General features: G+C 57.4%; 4 protein-coding genes across 4 annotated transcripts; 3 read left to right on the top strand and 1 right to left on the bottom strand.

Annotated features, from left to right (window-relative positions):
- Positions 1-3,668: 3,668 nt before the first annotated feature.
- Positions 3,669-4,842, top strand: VTJ83DRAFT_3776 (uncharacterized protein; the record flags this gene model as incomplete). The annotated part of the gene is made up of 2 exons (XM_071010191.1): positions 3,669-4,243; positions 4,311-4,842. 2 exons carry the CDS (start codon positions 3,669-3,671, stop codon positions 4,840-4,842), a joined length of 1,107 nt encoding a protein of 368 aa, XP_070867654.1.
- A 688-nt stretch (positions 4,843-5,530) lies between these two features.
- VTJ83DRAFT_3775 (uncharacterized protein) lies at positions 5,531-6,667 on the top strand (the record flags this gene model as incomplete). The annotated part of the gene is made up of 1 exon (XM_071010190.1): positions 5,531-6,667. One exon carries the CDS (start codon positions 5,531-5,533, stop codon positions 6,665-6,667), a length of 1,137 nt encoding a protein of 378 aa, XP_070867653.1.
- A 765-nt stretch (positions 6,668-7,432) lies between these two features.
- On the top strand, positions 7,433-8,208 carry VTJ83DRAFT_3774 (uncharacterized protein; the record flags this gene model as incomplete). The annotated part of the gene is made up of 2 exons (XM_071010189.1): positions 7,433-8,035; positions 8,098-8,208. The coding sequence occupies 2 exons, from the start codon at positions 7,433-7,435 to the stop codon at positions 8,206-8,208; spliced, it is 714 nt and encodes a 237-aa protein (XP_070867652.1).
- A 1,969-nt stretch (positions 8,209-10,177) lies between these two features.
- VTJ83DRAFT_3773 (uncharacterized protein) lies at positions 10,178-10,755 on the bottom strand (the record flags this gene model as incomplete). Its single annotated transcript, XM_071010188.1, has 3 exons — positions 10,178-10,242; positions 10,305-10,456; positions 10,529-10,755. The coding sequence occupies 3 exons, from the start codon at positions 10,753-10,755 to the stop codon at positions 10,178-10,180; spliced, it is 444 nt and encodes a 147-aa protein (XP_070867651.1).
- Positions 10,756-12,347: the final 1,592 nt, after the last annotated feature.

The raw sequence follows: 12,347 nt of genomic DNA, 5'->3' as shown, positions 1-12,347 counted from the left end.
AAACCAACATCAGGCCCCTGTCAGGATCCTTCAATACAGGTTGGATCCGACGATAGATAGGGCAGGACTGAAAACGCCATCCCAGGAATCCAATCCTGTTGAAGATCAATAAGACGGGGCTGTTTCCAACAAACTTGCCACCCTACTGCCCGTCGCGGAGCCTCCCCCCCAGACATACAACATCAGCGTCCTATCTTGCCTAGTTGTTCTGGCCGAGTACAATCCGCCGATCAGCGCCAGACCCCGGCAGGATGGAGCGGTTCGGCTCGTAGCCGCCTGGCTAGGGCGTTACGAGGACAGTCGCACAGCGCACGATCACCACAGATTAGGGACGTGAAAACAGGGCGTTACGTCGAAGCATCCATGTGGTTGGGTTGCGGTTGCGGAGCTGGGATTCGAGGGAGGGCGGGTGGCCCCGTCTCCCTGACAATCACACCGCCCAAGGATTTCCCAGCCCAAACCACCGAAGCATCAGCCGCGTGAACCCGGCTGCCTTTCGTTGCCTTTTGAGTAACAGTGGCTTGGGCTGTTGATAGACCTGCGCTCAGTCATTGTGCACTTGCTTTTTCACGGGTATTATGCTGGAAATGTTGCGTTGGTGTTTGTAAACCAAGGTGGGGCATTGCAATATAACCAAACCACCGTCCGCCGCATCTATGGCTACCATCCGACACAACAGCGGATGGTGTCAATCTGTGTGCCGCGACGAAGTCACGGCCAGAACAATCTGCAGCAGACATTTTGTATTCCACCCCCTTTCAACGATAGCACTGCGTCGCAACGGCCCACGCAGAACGTTGTTCCACAATCATGTGTTGCAACAAAAGGCGCGTCGCGCATTGGAATGCAGGCATCTGCAGGTACTCGCTCGGCTGAAGCAACACAATGTGTCGGTTTGATGGCGCCGGGCCGGCAGCATCGGCTGGGCGAAGGATTGCCGGTAGCCACCAGCTGACAGGACCGCAGGAGATCAGCTGGCAGCAGACCTCGCTTGGCACCGCTAAGAAAGTTGCACCCGGTGTAGTCTCGCAGTCTCCTTGCTCTATTTGCCTTGTGAACCTTGTTATTTCCACAACGTAATGCATCATTTGATGTTTGATGTAGGGGAGAGAACATCGGGAGGTTGGGCGGGGGGGGGGGGGGGGGTGGTTCGGAGCAAATCCCGGCTGGAAACCTCCTCAGCCGGCGCCGAGTGTGACCCATAAAGCGGGCCGAGTGGGGCTAAACGGATGCATGGGTGGGTCCCGGAGTCTGGCGTTTCCAGGATGGGAGTGCCCGACTTCTGCCCAGCTGCGGCCCTTCCGCCATCCCGGAAAGTGATCGTGCAGCCGCAGCCAATGACGAACGCACACCCCGCCCAAACGGTTCTTGAGTCGTGACGGGCTGGGTTCGTTTCACCTTTCACACATCCACCTGCGCCCGTGAACTTCCCACCACCTCTGCATTCGCGTGGGCAGCCGAGTGTTCCTCCGCGCCTTGCTTGTGGTCCTCGGGCTCCAGTGAGGTCATGATGGAAGCCGAGCCTGCTTCAGCCTCGGGCCCTGAATCGCCCGTGCTGAAAAACGAACCGGCTTGCCTCTCTGATAGAGCGATGTCTTCGTCAAGAACCACCTGGGAGGGATACGCCGTATCCAAACCCACATGAGGAGGCCGACTGGCAACCCAGTGATATCGCCCTTCGTAAAATGCAACGAAGGAATACCACGGAGGAGGATACTCGCAAGGCTCGCGTATAATATCCTCAAATAAGGCGTTCACTGGAATTTGCATTAAATGGCGTTGGTTCGCGGGCAGTGCTTCCCGCTCAGAAAGGGTTGGGATGGACGACGTACACGAGCGACCCGCAACTCTGGCAGGGAAGGGAACATCATTTGCCCAGGCACCAACACCCCTCAGAAGGTCAACATCCGTAGTGTTGGGAAAGGAGGCAGTGTGGGTTCTTGAAGGTTCAACGATTTCCTGGGGGCCGGGAGCCGGAACGTTGGTGAAGGAGGATGTGTTATCGGTCGATGTACCGATGCTGCTGAGGAGGATTTCGTCGGTAGTGTTATTCACGACGCTGTTGGTGGGGTCTGATTGAGAAGCTGCGTGGGTGCGATCAGCGGGACCGCAGAGGCTGGCTGGTGGATTGGTGGAGTGTGTGGTGTCACTTACACATCTTGTACCTGGATGAGACTAAAATAGACTTGGGGGAAAACCTGTGTGAACTCGCCGACAACTGTGTGGGTTGAAGGCTGTCGTGTAAAGTCGAAGATCATTGTGCGAGGTTAAGAATGGTACCTCGAGCATGATATTTAAGTGTATATGTCCAAGTATCAAAGCTGGCTTGCACGATCGTTGTCGCTCTTGTGGCATGACGGGAACCATAGTGAAGGGAGGCGTCTCATTGGACTGCCACTTCCGCTCAGGCGCCTCAACAAACGTTTTCCACTGAAATCCCGGTGCGCGTTCTGAATACGCCGTAGTACCTGATGAGGAGAGGAGGAATCAGCTGGGCCAAACTCTCAATCCCCGCCCGCGCGGCTCAACAGGTGTTGGCCCGCATGCATGTTGCATCACTGCCGGACATCACGTTCTGGATCTCTATCGCAAACCTGATGTTGTTCGGTTCGCCACCATGTCGCCCCTCAGCCTCGTTCGGTGTTCGTCACAACGATCCGGGCTCCGTGAGGTGTACGACAGTTGCCCAACCTGGTTGGTTCCGCCAGGAGTCATGCGAGTTGAAATGTCATGCGTTGGCACAGCACGCTTCTATTTCTGCAGACCAGTCATTTACAACCACATCCCTCGGAGCCGAGGGTGGTCCGGCGTAACCCGGTCAAGCGGCGACAGTCCGCGGCAGAAGGGCAACATTTCAGCAAGATTACACAGTACATTTCATCGGGCAAACCTGTGGGGCCGGGAAGGACGGGACAAGTACAATTGAGAGGCCCGGTAAAGGCCGGGAGCCCAGGTTGCTCTGCAAAAAAAGCTGCTTTTCTGAGTTATCATGGAGAGTCCATCTTCTACCTTATTGTGCCAACCCTGACGTCGGAAAGCTGCATAACCCAGCCGGGTAGATGCACCTGAGTTGTGTTGACGCGTTCGCTGGACCTTCGGATAGCGCGATCAAAGCGCTTGGTAAACGATCGCTGCGACCGCTTGATGGCGGGTGTTTTGTCGATTGAGCAGTGGGTTTCCCTTCATAGAATTAGTGTAGGTCAAGAGCCCAGCGACGACTGAGTGAGTGGGGGCGTTCCGCTCAGACTCCAACTTCTGCAGCAGATTGGAGCTCCACCCAAACGACGGTTATCGCTTCGCGGGCCGGTCAATCACGGGTGCCGCCGCAACCCGCGCTATCAGTGAGACCTGCGGAACCTCTCCGTCCTCGCATTCACATGCCTAGCCGGAGAGACTTCCGACGCCTATTTCATCCACGGTTGCCCAAACATCGCATCGTATACCTTGATTTGTTGGACGCAAACTTTCGTACTCCCTCAAGAGGCAGATGCTGTGACTCTTGGCCCCAGGTCGACGATTGTGGTCCAAATCAACCCCCCCCCCCGCATTTGGATACTGCACGATCCCACGCGGTCCCCCCCCAGCTTATCACAGCAGCGTCGGGTCCTCCGCCACGACCACCACGGCCACCACAACCACCATAGAATACCAGCAAAGCCGTCACCATCATGTCAACCACCGATCCCGACGCACCCCATACGACGTACCGTCACCCTTCCGGATTCCAATCCAGACCCGCATCAAGCAACCCGCCCAGCCCTGCCGCCACCACCCTGTCGTGTCCCTTTCTCCGCACCGCAGCCATCCTGTCCTTCATCCCAGCACTTCCGCTATGCATCACCCACGGCGTTCTGTCTAACAAGGTGGTTCCCGCACTGGGTTTGGTCCCTCTTTTCTTCTCGGCTGTTGTTTCGCTGCTTCTACTGCTTGCCGAGCGGCGACGGACAGGCTCGGGCAAGGGCAAGCAGCCTCACCGCTCGGAGGTGGATGTTGAGGGGGGCTTGGAGGATGATCCCGGCGAGGGTGGCTCTGAGGCCGAAGCCAATGGGACAAAGAGCGGATCTGTGTGGACGCACCGCATTTTAGTGTTCATCGTGGATTTGGCCCTGGCGGCCGCCTTGATGGTCGTGCTGGTCTTCACATGGATCGGGGTCGCGGCCGAGGGGCGCGGTCAGCGTGGTCCGCCCCGCGCCGACCTGGCCATGCTCGCGGCGTATTGCACCATCCCATTGTTGGTCAACTTGTGAGATGGAACACCCTTCCTCCCCTTCTTCGATACGCCATCCTTGCCGAAGCTAACTGCGTCGTAGCTTGATCCACCTCTCCCTCGCCCTGCGTGAGTTCAGCGCCGGCCTGGCTCTCCCTGGCCTGGTCGAGTACGCCGCCTGGCGCGCTGTCCCCGCCGACTGCCCGCATTGCGGCCACCGCCTACGACCGGACTCCCTGCCGCCCATTCCCTGGTACGAGACCGTCTCGCGGCCCCGCCTGCCCGCCGTGCGCCGGCCTCCCCCGCTGCTAGGGTTCACGTCCGTCCGGAGCAAGCTCCCCGGGTTGTCCGCCCTCCGCCCCAAGCGCGACTGGAACATCACGGTGCCGCGCTGGATGCGCGGCCGCCGCGGGGAGGAGGAGCCGGCCCGCCTGTTTGTCGACAATGAGCAAGATGACCACGAGCCCTACACGGATGACTCGGACGATGGTTTGACGGCGGCGCGGTCGACTACGACGGCGGTGGCTACGGGGTCTGTGAGGGGCGGACCCGTGGAGGAGGTGGTCGTCGGGAAGAAGGCCAAGGGCAGGAGCGGCGCGGACGTCTTTGGTGATGAGGAGGCCTCGTGGTCATAAGTGTGGGTGGGGAGTTGGGGACAGCTTTCCATGTCTCTTTTTCTTGCTTGCTTGGCCTGGCTTGCTCACCATCGCCCATCCCCTCTTAAGCATCTGGTGAGACTATGCTTGAACGTTGCTAGTGGCATATGTTTTTTGGCGGCTTTGGAGCACTCTGATACCCCTTCGAGCAAAGGTTTTGGTATTCCGATTGGGAGTAACATTGTTCTCGAGATAGGAATCTAGGACCGCAACCGTTATGCTTGCACCCAAGGACAACTCATATACACGCGCAAGGTCAAAGGTACCCAAGGAAAGTCACGTCATGGGTTCGCTGGCACCAGCATGCCGGTTTGTGCCTGACGATCTTATGTGGCAACGGGGCGAATCGTCGGTGCCAAGGATCCCAGCCCAGCCACGCAGTCGTCCCGCCAGCCCCAGCCTCATCTCCGCCCCCTGGATTGGGACCTGAGACGAGTCGCTCCAGTCAGCCGAGTCCACTCCGGCGCTAAGATTCAAAACGAGGCCAGGCCAGCAGCCCATCATGGAGGCCCACGACAATGTTCGCCCTGAACTCGTGACAGCTCATCGGTTCCTTCTTCCACCAATTCCTCCATAAATTCCCCTAGTTTTGGCCGACGGCATTGCTCGAGCCGTTCGTCACACAATCGCCAGTTGGAAGCGCGACCGACACCCTCCACCCCTCCCAATGCCCGTCTACGCCAACACGCCCGAGGCGCGGCTGGGCCGCACCGACTCCCTGGACCCGGCGACAACATGCAGAGGCATCACCTCGAGCGGCCGCCCGTGCAGGCGATCCCTCGTCTCTGAAGACGCACCCAGACCCTCCAAGAAGAAACACCGCGATGACCCGACCGACGAGAGCCAGTACTGCTGGCAGCACAAGGACCAGGCTGCCGCCGCCGCCGCCGCCGCAGCTTCCAGCCCACCCAAGAAATCCCACTTGATCCTCCAACAGCGCTCTAGCATCGACACGCTGGCCGAGAGGCTAGGGCTCTCCCACATTTCCTCCGGAAACCACGACTCCCGCCCTACCACCACAAAGCCGAGGCTGTTCTCGCTCTGCTGCTGTCTCAACCTTTCAATTCCGTTTGACGACGTCGACCCGCCGCCGCGTCCGGCCCCGACGCCCATTCAGCCGTCCTCGAAGCCCGGTGGCAGAAAGTCGAAGAACAAGGTCCTGATCCCACCCGACACGCCCCCCGAGACGGCCGCGAAGCTGCAGGAGGAGCTCGCCAAACCCATCTCGCAGCAAGATGAGCCTGGGTATATCTACATCTTCTGGCTGACGTCCGAGTCGGACGCGTCGACGCCGCCGCGTGAGGCGGCGCGCTCGCTGCTGGCGCCCCCCAGCTCGGATACCGTGCGCAAGCTCAGCGACTTGCTCGCGGCGTTCGCTCGGTCGGGGGACGGGGACGCCGACAACGGAGGCGCGCCGGGCAAGAAGAAGACGATCCTGCTCAAGATCGGCCGCGCCACCAACGTCCAGCGCCGCCTCAACGAGTGGCAACGCCAGTGCGGGTATAACCTCTCGCTGGTCCGGTACTATCCGTACGTGCCGTCAAGCGGCGGCAGCAGCACCCGCCCCAAGCCTTCGGGGGTCGCGGCGGGGCCGCGCAAGATGCCGCACAGCCACAAGGTCGAGCGGCTCGTGCACATCGAGCTGACGGGCCGCGGCCTGCGCGTGGCGGACAGAGAGAAGTGCGAGGCTTGCGGGCGCGAGCATCGCGAGTGGTTCGAGGTGGAGGCCACGATCGATGCGGTCAGGGCGGTGGATGAGGTGATCAAGCGGTGGTCGGATTGGGATGAGGCGTTGTGTTCTTGATTTGATTCAAACTGATCCGGGGGAGGGTTTGTGAGATGGATTTGGGCATGGAGTTCGCGGCGTACTCTCTAAGATTATATATAGGTCATTGGAAAGCAATTAGTTGCATCTTTGCGTTTGCAGGCCGCTTTGTGGACTCGAATTCACTTCTTTGTTCTCTTCATGGATCCGTTGCGTAGGATGTCTCAACCATCATTTCGCATGGTAGCCCCTTGACCTCGCCTTCTGGTGGTCAACACAAAGAAACCCCGGGCGACGAGGCACGGGGGTATCCTGCCCAGGCCCACCAGGCTCGCCTTCTCAAGCCACTGGATTGGCATTGGGTTGCCTGAATGGCCAACGAGGTGACCTTCGGTCCTGGTTGACACGAACAGCCGCTTGAGATATGACAACGACACAACGACAGCCTGCTGGGAGGCCAATGGCAACCGTCTGGACTGTTCCCCGGACTGCCGCTTCGGGACGCCTGTTGCGGCTGTTGGCAGCCGGTGGAATCCCGGGGTGAACCCCACTGTGGCCCCCTGAAACGGCCGTTTCAGGGTTCATGGTACCGTTGGACCGCTGACAAACGCGTGCGACTTCAATGCACTGGAACGCGACGTGACGACATTCAACTGTGGCTTTGAGCCGACCGACCTCAAGGTCATTTCTTCAACCCACTTCTCCAACCCACACACTCGACTCACGGTCCTAAACTCATCCGCTCTTATCACCATCTTTAGTAACACGGACATCGGAAACAAGCGTCCTACAAAGCCATCAAACATGGTCAACCTCAGCACCCTTTGGCACTATCTTGCCCTCCAAAACCCCCTCCAGGCCGCGGGCAACCTTTCGTCTACAGGCCTGACCGCCCAAACCCTCCCACCCCTCCCCTTTGCTTACGATGCCCTCGAGCCGCACATCTCGGCCCAAATCATGGAGCTTCACCACTCCAAACACCACGCCGCCTATGTGGCCGGGCTCAACCGCGCTCTGGACGCGCACGTCGCGGCCGTTGCCGCGGGAGACGTTGCCCGTCAGATCGAGCTCCAGAGGGATATCCGGTTTCACGGCGGCGGGCATATTAACCACTCGCTGTTTTGGAAGAACTTGGCACCGCCGGGGAGCAGGGAGGCGAAGGCGCCGGAGGAGGTCGCGCCGAGGTTGGTGAAGGCGATTGAGCGTCAGTGGACGAGCTTGCAGGGGTTCAAGGAGGAGTTTGGGAGGGTCGCGTTGGGGATCCAGGGGAGTGGATGGGGGTGGTTGGTCAAGGAGGAAGGGAGCGGGAGGTTGAGGATTGTGACGACCAAGGATCAGGATCCGGTCGTGGGAGGGGACGTACCCGTGCTGGGCGTGGATATGTGGGAGCATGCTTATTACCTTCAGGTTGGTGCCCCGTCGGTTGTGAACTTTTGAGAGCTGCGTGCGTTGACTGACTGCGATGACAGTATCTGAACGGCAAGGCGGCGTATGTGGAGAACATTTGGCATGTCATCAACTGGAAGACCGCTGAGGAGCGGTTCGTGGGGGGGATTCCTGATGAGAAAACGGAGCTGTGAACCACGACTCTGTTATTTATTCCCTTGCATAATGGCCCAACCTGTCGCAAGTATTTCGATGCCCACCACCGACAGCTGCCAAGCGCTGTGTGCCACAAGCCCGGTTGCGGGGCCCTCTGCGGTGTTCTCTGCATGGCGAACCTAAGTGCATGCGTGGAAAAGTCTCACGGCAGCTTGCCTATCGAGCAAGGTTCGCAAAATTCGCCTTGCGGCGGAGCCGTCATGCTCTGTTTGCTCACAGCCCATCGCGCTAATCGCGGTCCCTCAATTATGTCGTCCTCGGGTGCCGAACATTGCATGGACGGGAAAGACCCATCGGTACCATGTCGCAGCAATGAGCTATCATGTACTTTAGGAAGTAGATCCGTCGCCCACGAGCAGAGAAGACTCTGTAGTGGATCGCAACCCGAAAGTGCTCAGGATACAAACGCGTCGTGCCCGTTCTTGCGCTGAGAACCTCATCACTATAAAATGCCACGACATCTCTCGCTGTCATTTTTGCGTCAAGTAGTTCCGTAGTCCTTCAAAGCTTCTTCATTTTAGCATTTACCGTAAGAATTCCCGTCACCATGCCAGGTGTCTTGCGCTCGTTAGCTCTTCTGAGCATCAGGCGAGGGCACCCAATCCGATCCAATCTCAACCTTCCTGATAGTCGTAGGGGGGATACCTAACCAACCGGCCAAGTCCTTCCCTCGCCCTTGGCGTGGGGCTTGGAAACAGTCATCATCCCGTTCCCCCCTGTGAGCCGACCACCGTCACAGCGACTGAGGTTCTAACCATCACCGTCCATCACGCGCCCTGGAACACTACTGGCATCGTCCAGACTACCACCATATACGTACCTTGGCCATCGGCGCACGTCAACTCGACTTCCTCGGTCCATCCCATCGAGACGTTAACTGGTCACTGGCACAATTCAACTTGGACAACCTCCACTACCAATGAAGAGGACATGGTCAGCTTTTTGACGCTCACCTTAACGTCCGAGACGTCCGTTGCCGTCAGTACCGTTGTCCCAAGCGGGGGTTTCAGCACAGGCACTGGCCTGGCTGAGTCTAACGAGACGTCAGTGACCTCATGCAAACCTAGCCGACCGTCTCAAATCACTTGGAGTAGGCTACATCATTACATCGGGCGTTAAAAGTCGTGGGGTATCCGGCGTTCAGGTGCTTAGCGACAATCCGGGAACACACTCGGCAACAAGCACGGAAGACCCTAGTGGCAGCTTCAGCACCACCATCCTTACCAACGAGTCCGCCATGCCCCTCTGAGACGCAGCCAGCGCCAGCTCCGGAAGTTTCTTCCCCAGTCCCGAATCCAGCTACAACTTGGATTCAGCGTGGGTGCGAGCAATGGTGCCATTCTTAGCTTCGACGTCGGCAGCGGCAGCGAGAGCAGCATCCAACAGCATCCCCCAGTATCGACTACCGTAACGCATGGTTCCTCCACACTGCTGGCATCCTTGATAAAAACGCACTCTGGATTTGAGTCTGGACTTGGGTCCTCGATTCCAGTTGTTTTGATGTAGAGTGGCGAGAGCGGTGGAGTCAGCGCCCCTTGATCTCGCTTTTGCACCCGTTTTGTATCAAGACGGAAGAATCTTGATGACATGAAAGTTGGAAATCTGGGTAGATTCAAATCATCCGGAAGGACTTTGAGGAGCACCTTAGTGCCGGGTGAGGTGTTGGAACCACTTTCGCTTCATCGATCTGAGCGCGGCATGAGCGACGGCTAGTAAATGGCCTTCGAGGCGGTTGTCTTTTATCCAGAATCAGTGTTGTGTTACGATTTGGGAGCTTGTCTGCTCCCGCCCACACCATATTCAACACTGAGCCAACTGGCAAGATGTGCCATCTGATGTGAAGAAAAACCGGGATGTCATAATTCATAGCTCGTAACCGCCATAACCGACTGTACAAGAAGCGAAGCGAAGCAAAGAAAAAGAGCAAGCCGTCGTATAGGTTGGTGATTAGCACGCGGTGCCTCTGGTCTTGTAACACTCCAGAACCCCGTTGCTGTTGTCGACAATGGTATCTGTGAGAAGGGTTGTCAGCGACGTGACTATGCCCTGGCCAAACAAGAACAAGGGAACCAACTGAGATCAAACGCCGCAGTGGGCCAGTTGGACTGGGCTACACCACCCCCTGGGTTGCATTGGCAGTAGAGCAGTTGCGGCACCGGGTCGCCGATGACGAGGGCGCCGTCAGGCTTCCCGTTGGTGCACTTGACGCACTGGTCGAGATGCGGCCTGTCAAGGTGAGTCAGTGTATGGCCATCTCGCGGCGACAATTTCCGCGAGGTCTCCTTTTGAATTCCTTACCCGGCCCCTGTTGGATCAGCCTGCAAGCTGCCCGAGACGTTCTTAAGGCATTTTGTCAGGTCCAGCTTGGAGCAGGTGAGCTGGCCAAAGATGTTGCGGCAGTTGGCTTGCAGGGTGCGGCCATTGACCTTGACGGAGCTGGCATCGCAGGAGCTGATGAAGTTGGCGGCCATGGCACCCTGAAAGGCGCCGATGCCGAGAAGCAAGAGGGAGAGAGCCGACTTCATCGTGAAGAACGGTGAGTAAGTCAGGGTCGTATTAAAGGGTCCAAAGCGATGGCTGATAGCCCGGGCAGGCTCCGATCTGCGCGTTATTATATCGCGATCTTTCTACGTCCACCGATTTGAGATCGTCCGCATGAATGGCCGGCCAAGCCGCTTCCCGTCTCTCTGTCAATCGTCCCCGACTTAATAAAGACGATGGCAACGCAAGGTAGCAGCTGGTGTCAGGGACAAGACGGCTTGATTGAGGGGTACCGGAGGTGCGGCTGCAGGTGAGGGTGGTGTGGTCAGTCGGTGTCAATCGGGATCCGGCTTTCTGGGTGATTGATGGACAGCATGGCCTACCGGGGAAGCACTGCTTTGATATCCGCCAAAACAGAGGTTCGTCCTCTCGGTCCCGGGAGCGAAGCTAATAATAGATGAACACTCCCGGACGCCCCAGAGTCTCGTTTAATCAAGCGTGGCCGGATAAATCAAGACGGGCGGGACCCGTTGGTGGCAGCAAGCTTAACGATACACCCGGCGATTGGCCGGCAATATTGATAGTCGGACGGCGCTGGCCAAAGTTGGCAAGAGCCGAGCTTGCAGTATTTGAGCCTCAAGATGAAGTCAACCATTTATGAGGTTGTTGATTGTCGTATCAAGAAATGCCCCAGATAGGGAGTTGGGATGGAGGGTGCGGCGGTGAAGACAATATGCATGCGGGCTCTCCTTCATCCGGTCGGCCACGCACCGTACACAACAGGGGGGGGGGGCACGATACACAACAGATAGCCGATGGACAACAACCCAGCTGAGGGTTGCACTCGGATGCAACCATCTCGGGTTGAGAGGGTAGCATGGCCATCTATCTTCGGGATGTGGACCGTCGTTTCCACTGGCAGAGGCAATGAGAGCATTACATCCTCTACCGTAGATTGCTTTTGGTAGGAACTAATTTTTGGCTGCGCGTTCTCGACGATATCAAGTTTCTTGTGGCGTTGCGCTTAGGAGGACAAGCCAGGGAATAACCAAGGCCCACAGTAAACACTCGCTCGTATATCATATATTGACTGTTAGATTTGAACATTAAGAATCAACACTATCTGGTTTATAATCGTGATGTGAAGAATTGATCTTTGATATCAGGTGAACGATCGCTTCCTGGTTTTCATACGATACAATGAGCAGGAAAGAAGACAGAAAGTGATGCTGGAAGTAATTTGCTACCTATGAAAGGCGACGAAGAAACAGCGAAGACAACCATATGCGCCGTCAGATGAACTCCGCATCCAGAACATTATAAACACCTCAAACCCTCCGCCATTCCAAACAATCGTCCTTCAGTGGAAACCTGAACTGGCGTGCTGGCGCCCCGTTGTTGACCTCGGTTGAAGCGGCTTGAGCAAGCCTGTCGATCTGTCGGCAGACTGACCGCTTCCTCTTGGTGCCCATGTCACGATGTTCAATGACGCTCTGCTCAGCCCCCCTTCTCACATCCAGACACACAAGGGCGTGGCCCAAAGCTTCCTCAAGCTTAATCATAACCAACCCGCTTAGAAGCAGCGTCTTGTTCGTTATTGGGACATCGATAGAAAAGCCGCCGTCATACTTGTTCC

This window comes from Remersonia thermophila, chromosome 3 (genome assembly GCF_042764415.1).
Source record: "Remersonia thermophila strain ATCC 22073 chromosome 3, whole genome shotgun sequence".
Classification (NCBI taxonomy): domain Eukaryota; kingdom Fungi; phylum Ascomycota; class Sordariomycetes; order Sordariales; family Chaetomiaceae; genus Remersonia; species Remersonia thermophila.
The sequence above is the reverse complement of the archived record's forward strand: the minus strand, read 5'-3'. Positions and strand labels throughout refer to the sequence as shown.